The 11,215-nt window shown below is 58.8% G+C and overlaps 1 protein-coding gene across 1 annotated transcript; it reads right to left on the bottom strand.

Annotated features, from left to right (window-relative positions):
* Positions 1–2,331: 2,331 nt before the first annotated feature.
* On the bottom strand, positions 2,332–9,664 carry PFN1 (profilin 1). Its single transcript, XM_035134602.2, has 3 exons — positions 9,278–9,664; positions 4,405–4,597; positions 2,332–2,810 (listed from the first exon to the last, which is right to left on the bottom strand). Exons 1-3 carry the CDS (start codon positions 9,407–9,409, stop codon positions 2,713–2,715), a joined length of 423 nt encoding a protein of 140 aa, XP_034990493.1. The 5' UTR covers positions 9,410–9,664; the 3' UTR covers positions 2,332–2,712.
* Positions 9,665–11,215: the final 1,551 nt, after the last annotated feature.

Genomic DNA, 11,215 nt, shown 5'->3' with positions numbered 1-11,215 from the left:
TTTGCAGAAGGGTACCCACGGTCATCTAGCTCAACCCCCTGCAAAGCAGGAACAGGCAGGGCATTGAACCTGCAATCTTGGCATTATCAGCACTACAGACCCAAATTTAGGGGAAACTGCAGGAAGCGGGGGCAGTGAGCATGGCTGTTGCACCCGGGTCCGGCTTGCTGGTTCCTCATGGGGGCTCCTCGATGCTGGACTAGAAGGGCCCCTCTGGGCCTGATCCTCTTTCAGAAGGTGGCGGCCTCTCCTTCCTTGGAGGTCAATCTGCGCAGAGATCTGCGCCTTGCAGGGGGTTGGTATGGATGACCCTGGGGTGTCCCAACTCTGTGACATTCAGTGGAGGAAGGGGGCTTTCGCCAGAAGAGCATCAGTTGACACACACAACTGATTTTGGACCCCCACCAACGCAGAGAGAAAGCGGCAGTTTGGGGAGCGGTGAAAGGCTGCGAGAGTGCACGTCTCCAGAAGATGGAGGAGGTTTTTTCGAGAAATAAAAGGTTTCCTGGGGTGGAGGGAAGAAACCAGAGCAGGTCTTTGCATGGCCCCCAGCAGCTCAGGAAGGAGGTGGGTTCACAAAAGGGCTGCCAGAACGAGGCAGCATGGGGGGTGGGGCTTTTAAGCTTGGAGAAAAGGCAAAAAACGTAGTTGGGACACTGAGGGTCATCTAGCCCAACCCCTGCAGTGCAGGAATGGGCAGCCCACCCCTACAGGGAATCGAACCTGCAACCTTGGCTTTATCATGCTCTATAAACGTTTTTCACTCTTAACTAGATCTTGCTGAATATTGCAGGATTCAGGAGAGCATATGGCCACTGTTAACCTGTGGAACTGCCTGCCACAGGAGGCAGCAACAGCAAACAACTTGGCTTTATTTCCCATAGGGACATCCCCTTGGGTCTGGAAGCTGGAATAGACGTGCAACCCCCCCCCCCAGCTCGATCCAGGACACGCAGGGCTCCCTTCTGACGCTCTCACGCCATGTTCTTCAACTTAGCACGTATTGGACTACAACTCTCATCAGCCACAGCCGGCTTGGCCAAGGATAATGGGAGTGGTAGTACTAATAGCACTTCGGGAAACCAGGTTGTAGGTCGTGGGAGCCTCCCTCCACTGGAGGGTTTTCAGCAGGGCTCAAGGATTTTCCGTGCATTTCAGGAGCGGGTTGGGCTGGATGGCCTTTGGGGACCCCTTGCCAACTCCACGATGTGGGATCTAGAAGGGCTTCGAGATGCAGAAACCGGGCTCTAGCCAAGCGCCTTCGGATGCCCGGGCAACGGCACACACCCCAAGCAGCGCCTGGCAACGGCTCCCAAACAGATGAGTCACCGGCCGCATCCAGTGTTGACAAGGAGGGTTAGGCCAGGCCAGGCCAGGCCCAGCGGGTGGACTTTGCGCTACAGCTCCCAGGCGGGAAAAGCGCTCTCCTCCGCCCTTCCTAAACAAAGCAGGGGCCGGCTACAAGGGACGGCAGGTGGCCTTTGGGCAGAGCTGACCAAGGGGTCCAAGGAAATGACCACTGCTACCACCTTCCCTGCAAGAGAGGCTGGGAGTTGCAGCGCATCAACGCCTGGCTGCTTTGCCCCTAAAACGGAGCAACTGGCCCCGCTAGGGCTGGCGTCCCACAGCCTGGCGCCCTCCAGACGTTCCTCACCACGAGTCCCTTCACGGCCCCCGACCGGCACGGACTGTGCTGGCGGGAGTTGTAGTTCTGGAGGGCGCCAAGATGTCTTGCGCATCCTTTTCTGCCAGAAACCCTCGGTCCATCCGCGTTTCCTTCCTTCCCCGCCCCGAGGCACCCGGCGCAACCAGCACTTGTGGGCGCAAGGCCTTCGGAGGACAAAGGCTCCTCGGCTGGTGGTTCCCATTGTTTGCCAAACAGGCGCCTTCTGTGCTGGGCCTGCGGCTGAACCATTGTTTCCCACAGCCTAACAGGGACAGGAGACGGGCCCTTGGCATCGGCGTCAGGGACCCAGGAGTCCTGCCCCCAAGGCTGGCTCTTCCCCCAACTCTTTGTCCATTGACAACTTCCGAGGCAGCGGAGGTCTAGTGGTTAGAGCACTGGACCCGAGAGGGAGCAGATCCTCCGCTCAGCGGCCCTGAGGCTCACTGGGCGGGCCTTGGGGGCTGGTTGCCACTGCCTCCCTTGCAGGGTCGTCGTGGGGATTAAATGAGGACTAGCACCTTTCGTTGACTGGGGTCTAAATTGCATTGCTCGGCCTCTCACCTCTCACTGAGTATGGCTGCCAATCGATCCACGAGTCCCCCCCCCTTCAAACTGGGCTCCCAGTTACCCCACCCCACCCCCACGTGCCCGGCACCACCATCACATTCAGAATTCAATTTCTTTTATTTCGTTCGTCTTGTTCCAATATAGTTTTTTTTCTTAACCCCAAAAAAAGCTACACCTTGTAACCATCAGAAAATTTGGCAGCGATAAGGATTTCTTTGTGATAGAAAAAAATGGCCCAAAGGGGGGAAGAGAAGAGAGACGGGATTGGGAGGGGGGTGCGATTCGGGGGGGGGAGCAGGAAAAGGGGGAAGGAGGAAAGGAGAGGAACAGAGTGGCGGTCCGGCGCCGGGGGGGGGGGGTGGGGTGTCCCACGCTGGTCAGGCCGGGGCTGGGCTGGGGGTCCCGGGCGGTGGCAGCCCCCGTGGGCATGGCCCCCCTGGTCCCTCAGTAGTACCGCAGGCGGGGCAGGGGGGGGCAGCTCAGTATTGCGACCTCCGCAAGTGGTTGGCCATCTCGTAGCACTTCTTGTTCACGCAGCCGCCGTGGACGCCTTCCTTGCCCATCACCAGGACTATCGCTGGGGGGGGGGAGAGAGGAGAGGGGGGGGTCAGCACAAGAGGAAAAGGGACCCCCCCAAGGAGGAGTTCAGCCGCACCCAGGCTCTGCCTTTCTCCAGCTCAGGGCCCGCCAACTGCAGTTTCGTGCTTCGTTTTTCCAACTGGGGCAGAGGGACTACAACTCCCATCGTCCCCTGCGAGGACTACGGCTCTCCCAGCCTGCCCGGCAGCTAGGGATGATGGGAGATGTAGTTTAAGAGACAGGTGGAGGGGGGCAGAGATTGAGAAGCGCCTAATCAGCGCTGCCTTCAATGGTGGGGTTCCCAGCTGGTGTCAGACCATCGTCCACAGCAAGGAGGATCGGTGGTCAGGGGTGATGGGAGTTGTAGTCCAACCACAGCTGGGGACCAAACCTGAGAAGCACCAAATTCGCACTGCTTTCAATGGGGGTCCCTCAGCTGGACTACAAGTCCCATCACCCCTAGTGAGCAGGACTAGCAGTCAGGGACGATGGGAGTCGTAGTCCAACCACAGTAAGGATAATCATGCTATCACTGGTACCCCACCCATTCTGGGCAGCTTCCAACAGAGATAAAGACGTAATAAACAGCCTTGGATGTTTTTTATGGGTCGTGCAAAATTCCCCTTCAGGGGGACTTAAGGAGAAGCCTTGGAAAGTGGGAAACCCCTCTGCAATTGCAGGCCAAAGGTGAACCACTGTGGAACTCCCTGCCACAGGAGGCAGGAAGTGCAGACAGATCGGGAAGGGAAAATTCAGAGGAGAGCGAGGCTTTTAGATTTTGTGCAAAGCTGCCCAGAGCGGCTAAGGCTGCAAGGAATTAAATAATAACAACAACAACAACAATTCTGCAACAACAACAATTCTGTGCCTCCAAAGTTGGAGGCAGAGGGGCTTCTGAATGCCTTCTCTCTGGTTCTGCTTTGGGGGCTTCTAGAGAACCTCCAGGTCCCAAGAATGTCTATCTCAATTCCCAGATTCTTAGGATGGGCCTGATCCAGGAGGACTCTTAAAAGGCGCAACTGCAGGGTGTTTGTTTTTTGGGGGAGCCAGGAGGCCCCCAGGGCCCAAGGCAGGGCTTCTCTAGCTGGAACCGGGGGGGCACCTTCAATTTGAGCGGCCAACATCCTGCTAGGCAGAAGCCGTGCCAGGCGAATGATGCCAAATTTGACTTGGGAGGGACCCCGGGGGTCATCCAGCCCAACCCCCTGCAATGCTACAGCATCCCTGACCGAGGGCCATTGCCTTGCAGGGGGGTTGTGCTGGATGACCCCCAAGGGTCCCTGCCCACCCATCCTGCAATGCGCCCCAACCTCAGGTGGCAGCAGCAGACCTCTTCACTGCCTTGCAGCGGGTTGGGCTGGATGACCTCTGGGGCTCCCATTAAGCAAGATTTATGGCCCCCTGCAGCTGCTGCGACAAGACAGAGGTAGCCTTCTCTGCCCAGCCGGGGGCCGGATTAGGAACAGCTGTCCACCCCCCCTTGAAGCAGAGGGACACCCCCCCCCAAAAAAAACCCCCCACAGCTGTTGGGGGAAAGAATGCAAGAGATGGGACAGCTGCAAAGGGGATTTGGGGAGGGAAGAGGAACTCACTCTTGGCCGTCATGGCGGCTGTGATGTTGAAGGTGGGGGCCCCCCCAGTGCTCTTGGTCCGCAGGTCCATGGTGCACTCGCCGTCCGTGTGAAGGCTGTCCCGGATGACAGAGCACTTCTGCCCGCCCAGAGTCAGGCCATTGACAAACAGGTTGCTCCGGTCTTTGCCCACAAGGATGTTCACTTCCGCCGGCTGCGGGGGGGGGGGGGGGGTTAAAAAGAAGAGGGGGGAAAGTGAGAATCGACAGCTGGCCCCCCAAAAAAGACCCACCGCGGATCCCAAAGCCACAGTACTGAGCGCCCTCTCCCCAAATAACCCTAAACCACAGGTTCCCAAATAGCATCTTCCGGGGGGGGGGCATTAAACGGCAAGGGAGCAGTGGAGATGGGGTGGTGGGTGTGCCTCAGTCAGCAGAACCTCAGTCATGGGTTTGAGACCCACACTGAGCCAGGGGGTTGGGCTAGATGACCGCCAGGACCCCAACCCTAAGATTCCATGATTCTCTGGGATTATTTAGCTGCAATTCCTGCCTCGCAGGGGGTTGGGCTGGATGACCCTCTGGGGCCCCTTTCAACGCTCGGATTCTAGCAAAGTTCGGATCAAGTTCATCAGTTTGGTGAAGTCAGATTTTTTTTTGGGGGGGGAATAGTAAAATTATTTATGAACTTCAGTCAATACTTAAGAAAAGTTGATTTATGGGGAGTAAAAGACTATGTGTAACAATAGAAGAAGCGCTGCTGTGGTGGAAGGTCGCAGTGGTAGAAATAAGGAAAATATATATTCAGACGGACATATATACATGGCATAATTTCAAATGTAAAGAACAAGAGAATGTATAACTGGATGTGATCTTCAAAAATCAAAATAAAAACAAAGCATAAAAAATTAGTAAAACTATTATTATTCCTCAATTAAACTAAATAGCTTATTTTTTTATTTAATTGGCCAATTAAATTGTTGCCTTGGGGGAAAAAACGCATGCCTCTCATCTGAGCGGAGCTTTTGTGAAAAATAGCGGGGTGCTGGGTGTCACAGTTTTCTGCCCCCCCAAAAAAAGTTTGGGAACCACTGGACTTAAGTGCCAAACTAGAGAATGAAGATGGGGGTTCAGGGGGCCATAGAGCAGCAGAGCCAGAAGGGACACCCTGGGGTCATCTAGCCCAACCCCCTCTAATGCAAGGATGGCAGCTCATTTTTGGGGGGAGGGGGCAGCACAAGCCATGGGGCTGACCTTTGTACCTGAGGACACCCAAAAAGCAGCTGCAGGCAGCAACTGTTCCTTGTGGGGCAAAGGGAGTCCGGACGGAGGGCTGAGGGACAGAAGGACCCCCCCCCAAGTAAGCCCCTTCTCTCCTGCCCCCTTGGAAGCTGGAACAGAGGCCCAGCACCTGTTGCCCCTGCAAACAAACCGCCCTCTGTCTCCTCGCCTGGCCATTAAGGGGAAGCAGGGGAAATCCAGCGTTGTTGGTTTTTTGCTTTTGAGGGGGGGGGGGGAGAAGAGGAACTCTCTTACAGGCTCCCCCCCCCAACTTGGACATAGCTTTTTAGCTGCTCAAAAGATGTACATCTCAACTTGGAATCGTAGAAGAGTCGGGTGGGACCCCGCAGGGTCATCCAGCCCAACCCCCTGCAAGGCAGGAATCGCAGCTGAAGAATTGCTACTGCCCCCAAAGGTATGTCGGGCGTCAGGGTTTTTGTTGGGGGGGGGATCTGACGTAGACCCTGCCCTGCAAATACTCTCTCTGGGCTTACTGCCCCTGCCCCTGCTTAGAGGGGGGGGCAGAGAGAGAGACCTTTGTATACACACAGCAAGCTGTTTACAGCTCAGAATTGCCGCGTTGGAAAAGGGACCCCTGGGGTCATCCAGCCCAACCCCCCTGCAGTGCCGGTCTTTACCCCTCTCCTCCCCAAAAATGCTCTCTCCTCTGCCCCCGATTCCCCAGGAGGAGGAGGAGGAGGAGGAGCTGGGCTGAGTGCATACACAGCAAGCTTTATTTTACCCCCCCCCCCACCATGCCAGTTTAGGGCTGGGCTGGCACAGACTCTAGTTCCTAGGTTGCACATTAACTTCAGGAACACACAGAATAGCCTCCCTGAGTGGATGGAAGAATGGAAGAGGCAGCAGGGGGCAGGCCTGGCCGCCTCCGCCCATTGCGCAGCACTCCCCTCCAAGGAACAGGGGGGGAGGGGACAGGAGGAAACGGCAGCAGTGGCGGAATCCTGGGGGTGCGCCCTTCCAGCTCCCCCCCCCGACAACCCCAGAGAGGAGAAATGGGGTCCCTCCAAGAGACTCCCCTGGGATTCAGTCAGTTAAGGGTGAAGAGGAGAACTCTGGTTGGGGGGGCGTGAGGCTAGCCCAAGTGGCCACTTTTGCAAAAGGCCAGCCCCATCTCTGCCCCCCAACTCACACACACCCCAAAAAAACCAGGAGGGATGAAGCTCAGTTGCCAAATTTGGAGAAATGTGAGAAACTGTGTAAGATGTCAGGAACCCCCCCCCCCAAAAAAATTGCACACACACACACACACACAAGTTGCACTTCCGCTAAGGCTGGGGAATTGGGAAGTTTGAAGCCAAGGCCTTCTTTTTTGGGGGGGCAGAAGAGGAGCACTGTGGGGCACCCCTTCTTCCCCTCCCCATCACAAGGCCATGGTGGGGCTCCAGGGATATGGTGGGGTCTCATTCCCACCCACCCCAGTCCCAGCACTGAGCAAAGGGGGCACAGATCCCCTGCATCAAGGGGTGTGTGAGAGATTTTAAAGTCCTTTGATCCTCTCCTCCACACGGGGGAACAGCGGATCCTAAAAGTCAGTGGATCAGCAAGAGAAAGCAGTGGATCCTTTGCAGGAGGCGCCCCCAGGCCAGCTGCTTTGGGCCCCACCCCAGAAGTAGCTCCAACAAAGCACCCCTCAGGATTCTTCTAGGGCTTTTGGGGGGGGGAGAAAGGGATCCTTTGCTCGGGGATCTGTAAAGCAGGAACTGAGGAATTAATCTGGAATTGGGGGGGGCATTTTTTTATTTGCACAGGTCCCCACATTTTGGAAATGGAGGGTGGGGAGACACCCACCACACCCCCTTTCTCCCCGCAGAAAAGTTCGACGAAAAAGCAAAAAATGCCCCCGACCCTCGCAGCAAAATCTGTCGCATCTCTCCCCCCCCTCCCTTTTAAGATTCCTGCCGGAGGCCCAGAGCTGGGATTGCTCGGAGATTAGCCGCAGCTGAAAGGAATCCAGGTCTGGAGACGTGGCACTTTGGGGGGGGGGGGGAAGGGAAGAAGAAAGGAGAAGAGGGGAGGGGGGAGCACCCGCAAACCCGGCAAGGCGATGGATGCCCCGACGGGGTTGGTTTGGGGTTTTTTTTGCAAAAGTTTCCTCCGGGCTCCATTCTGCGCACCGGAAGCGCCCCAGAGAAGGGGGGGGGAGAGAAAGAGTTTCTAGAAGTTTGCAACTTTTTTCCCGCCCGGCCTTTGCGCAAAGGGGGGGGGAGGGAAGAGAAGTGCGAGGGGGGGGGTGTTTGCTTGCGCTCTTGAAAAGTCTCTCCAAGGCCTGCAAGCGACGCTTCTTGCAGCGCAAAGCCCCACCTGTATCCTGTTTTGCAAAGAAAGAGAGGGAGGCGCGCTTGCCCCACATCCGGGGGGGGGGAGGAGAGGCAGAGTGCAGGGGGAGGTCGTGCCCACCCCCCACAAGGACTCAGCTCAGAGTCTTCTTTTTTTGCCGGGATCGGGGAGTCGCTTTTGTGGCGGATCTGATGAATCAGGAAAGCGGGAGAAGATTTTGGCCGGGCTCTCCAGTCCCCTTTGCCAAAGTGGGGGGCCGAGGTGGGGCGCGGCGGGTCAGGCAGGACACGAGTCAACCCCGGCTAGACGCCCTTGCGCAATCGCGGAGTGGGGGGGGGAGGGGGGAGAGAAGGACAAGAGAGGTGCCGGGGCTCAGCCTCCGCCCCGCGCACAAAGGCACGTGGCGGCCGTGGCCCCCGGGCGCCTGGGTGTGGCCCGCGGGGATGGGGAAGCGGCTTGGAAGCCATGCGAACTTTGTGGGGGGGAGTGGAAAAGTTGGCCCAGCTCCCGCCGAAGTTTCCACGACGCCGAGGGAGCCAGGAGTGAAATCCCGCCCCACCCCTCGCAAATCTGGGCCTGGATCTCCATAGCGCACGAAGAGATTTAGAGGTTCCCGCTCGGGGGGGGGTGTTTTTTTGGGAGGGTGTTGCCCCCCCTCCCAGCTCCTTCCCCCCGAGGGGTCAGGGGCGGCCTGCCTCCTTCTCCTTCCCCCTCCTCTCCCCGGCTTTTGAGTCATTTCCTCTCCCGGGCTGGGCGCGGGCAGGGCGCGGTGGCGGCCGCCAAAGCAGGAACCGCGGACGCCTGGCGAGCTTCTCCCCCCAAATCGGCGAGAGGGCAAGATGCAAGGGGGGGAGGGAGATGGAAGGGGGGGGGAGAGAAATGCCAGCGATTGCTGGGGCCGAGCAGCGCGCGCCTCTCCCCTCCCCCACGCCCCCCCCCTTTCCCGGGCCTGCAGGCTGACTTTGCAAGAGGAAGTGGCGGAGGCGCTTTGCACAAAGGCGGACGGGGGGAGGGGGAGCAGGAAGATCCCTTCCCTCCCCCCCCGCCTTCGGGGGGAGGGTCACCCAGGTAGCGCCTCGTTGCGGCGGCTTTGTCGAGGCTCCGGGCCGCCGCGCCAACCCCCGCAACTTCGCCCGGGAGGAAGCAATCGCCCGGCCCGCGGGGGAGCCGAAACGGCTCGGGGCGCGCCTTCGAAGGGGTCCCTTCCCTTCTCTTCTTTCCCGCCCCCCGGGGCAAGTCCCGCGGAGGAGGACAGGCCGGGCCCCCCACCTCGCCGCGCCCCCTGGCTCCCCGCAACCCCCCGCGCCGGGGCGCACCGTGATGTTGGCGAAGGTCTTCCCCGGGGCGGCGGCCCAGACGGACGGCACGTCCTTGTAGCCCACGATGGCCGCGTCCTGGCAGGTGTCGTCCGCCATCAGGTTGTCGATGTAGCTGTTCCAGCCGCTCATGGCCGCGGTTGGCGATGCGGGGGGATGCAGGCGCACGGAGGAGGACGACGACGAGGAGGCGAGGCCGCTCGCTCCCTGCTGCTGGGCCCGGATGCAAAAGCCTGGACGGGGCGGGCGGGCGGCGGCTGCTTCTGTTTGCAGGGGACCCCGGGGGAGAAGGGGACGCGCGATCCGGATGTGGCGCGGGCGGCGGCGCGAGCGGATCTGGCGCTGCTCCGGAGCAGCGAGCGAGCACAAGGCGGCGAGGGCGCCGGGCGCGGAGGAAGGGGCCGGCCCAGGGCGGGGAGCGGGGCGGGGAGGCCGGGCGCGCACACGCCGCGCGCGCGCGCCCGCCTCTCCCTCCGCCCCCAAGTGCAGCTCCCTCCTTGCAAGCCAGGGGGCGCCCTGAGCAGCGGCGGCGGCGGCGGCAACCTTCGGGGGATGCTCAGCCGCCTTGCATTTTGCAGCGGGCGCTGCGCAGACTTGGCCCCGCGATCCTCAACTGCTACGCGGGAGCCTGGCTGGCTGGCTGGCTGGTTTTCGTGGCCTTGCGATCCGCCCTTAAAGTTGCCCCCCAGCACCGTCCCGTTTCTGTAGCCCTCCGTCCGTATGCCCCCTGCATCGCTGCGTTGCGCAGACCCCATAATTTCTTGCGGACCCAGATTCTTTCTGCTTTGCCAGCTGGGCTCGTAAGGAAAGCTCTGGTGGCGGATCGGGCCCACCTAGGCCAGCACGGTCTGCTTTCACGGTGGCTACCCCAAGGGGAGAAGAAGCCCCCCAAGTTGGACTGGAGCTCATCATCAGCAAATCTCCCCACTTTGGATCTCCAGCCACTTGGCACTCAGACACCCTTGGGTGGGAGCTCCCAAGGCAACCCACGGGCCACGCTCCGGGGGGGGGGGGATGAAGCAGGACAGGTCAGTCGGTACAGCAAGAGACTCTGAATCACAGGGTTGTGGGTTCGAACCCAACGTTTGGGCAAAGAGATCCCTGCATTGCAGGGGGTTGGGCTAGATGACCCCCCGGGGTCCTTTTTCCACCTCTACAATTCTACGATTCCACCCCAACCAGGGCCTCTTCCCTCCATTGCCTCAGGAAAACCTGCCTTTTTGTGGAAGCTGGCTCCGAATTTCTTAAAAATTAAAAAAAAATTTAAAAAAACCCACCAGGAGGACCACATTTGCTCGTGCTAGAATGGCAAGATAGCCAGTTCTTGCAACAGGGGAGAGGAGGGAAGTGTGCGGGAATCGCACTCGGAGCATGAATGGGCATTGCAACAGTGTGTGTGTGTGTGTGTTTGCAGGGGGGTCAGGAAGAGGGGCCTCAGCACACTTGCTTATACATTCCTTCTCTTAATCCAGGGGTCAGCAAACTTTTTCAGCAGGGGGCCGGTCCACTGTCCCTCAGACCTGGTGGGGGGCCAGACTATATTTTGAAGAAAGAAATATGAACGAATTCCTATGCCCCACAAATAACACAGAGATGCATTTTAAATAAAAGGACACATTCTACTCGTGTAAAAACATGCTGATTCCCGGACCGTCCGCGGGCCGGATTTAGAAGGCGATTGGGCCGCATCCAGCCCCCAGGCCTTAGTTTGGGGTCCCCTGTTTAATCTGCTGCATATATATCCCACCTGTTTGCCTCCTGAGGATGCACTCTGTACACCCTCAGAGGAAGCAGCATCCGGCACAGCGCTTTGGGATGTCAACACGCGCATGCGAGAGGCCTGGGTCCAAATCTTCTTCCACACTCGTCCCCGAAGCTCCCTGGGTGTGACCAGTCTCTGCCTGGCCTACTTCGCAGGGTTGTTGTGAGGACGGAATG

This window comes from Zootoca vivipara, chromosome 13, assembly GCF_963506605.1.
Source record: "Zootoca vivipara chromosome 13, rZooViv1.1, whole genome shotgun sequence".
Taxonomy (NCBI): domain Eukaryota; kingdom Metazoa; phylum Chordata; class Lepidosauria; order Squamata; family Lacertidae; genus Zootoca; species Zootoca vivipara.
Note: the sequence above shows the minus strand (reverse complement) of the source record. Positions and strands in the feature narration are given on the sequence as shown.

Bases quoted from the DNA above. Each gene is read 5' to 3' on its own strand.
- PFN1 (XM_035134602.2), bottom strand. From the start codon at position 9,409: ATGAGCGGCTGGAACAGCTACATCGACAACCTGATGGCGGACGACACC. The intron at 4,598-9,277 runs GTGCGCCCCGGC...CCCCCCCCGCAG, and splicing joins AGACCTTCGCCAACATCACG to CCGGCGGAAGTGAACATCCT. The intron at 2,811-4,404 runs GTGAGTTCCTCT...CCCCCCCCCCAG, and splicing joins AGCCGCCATGACGGCCAAGA to CGATAGTCCTGGTGATGGGC.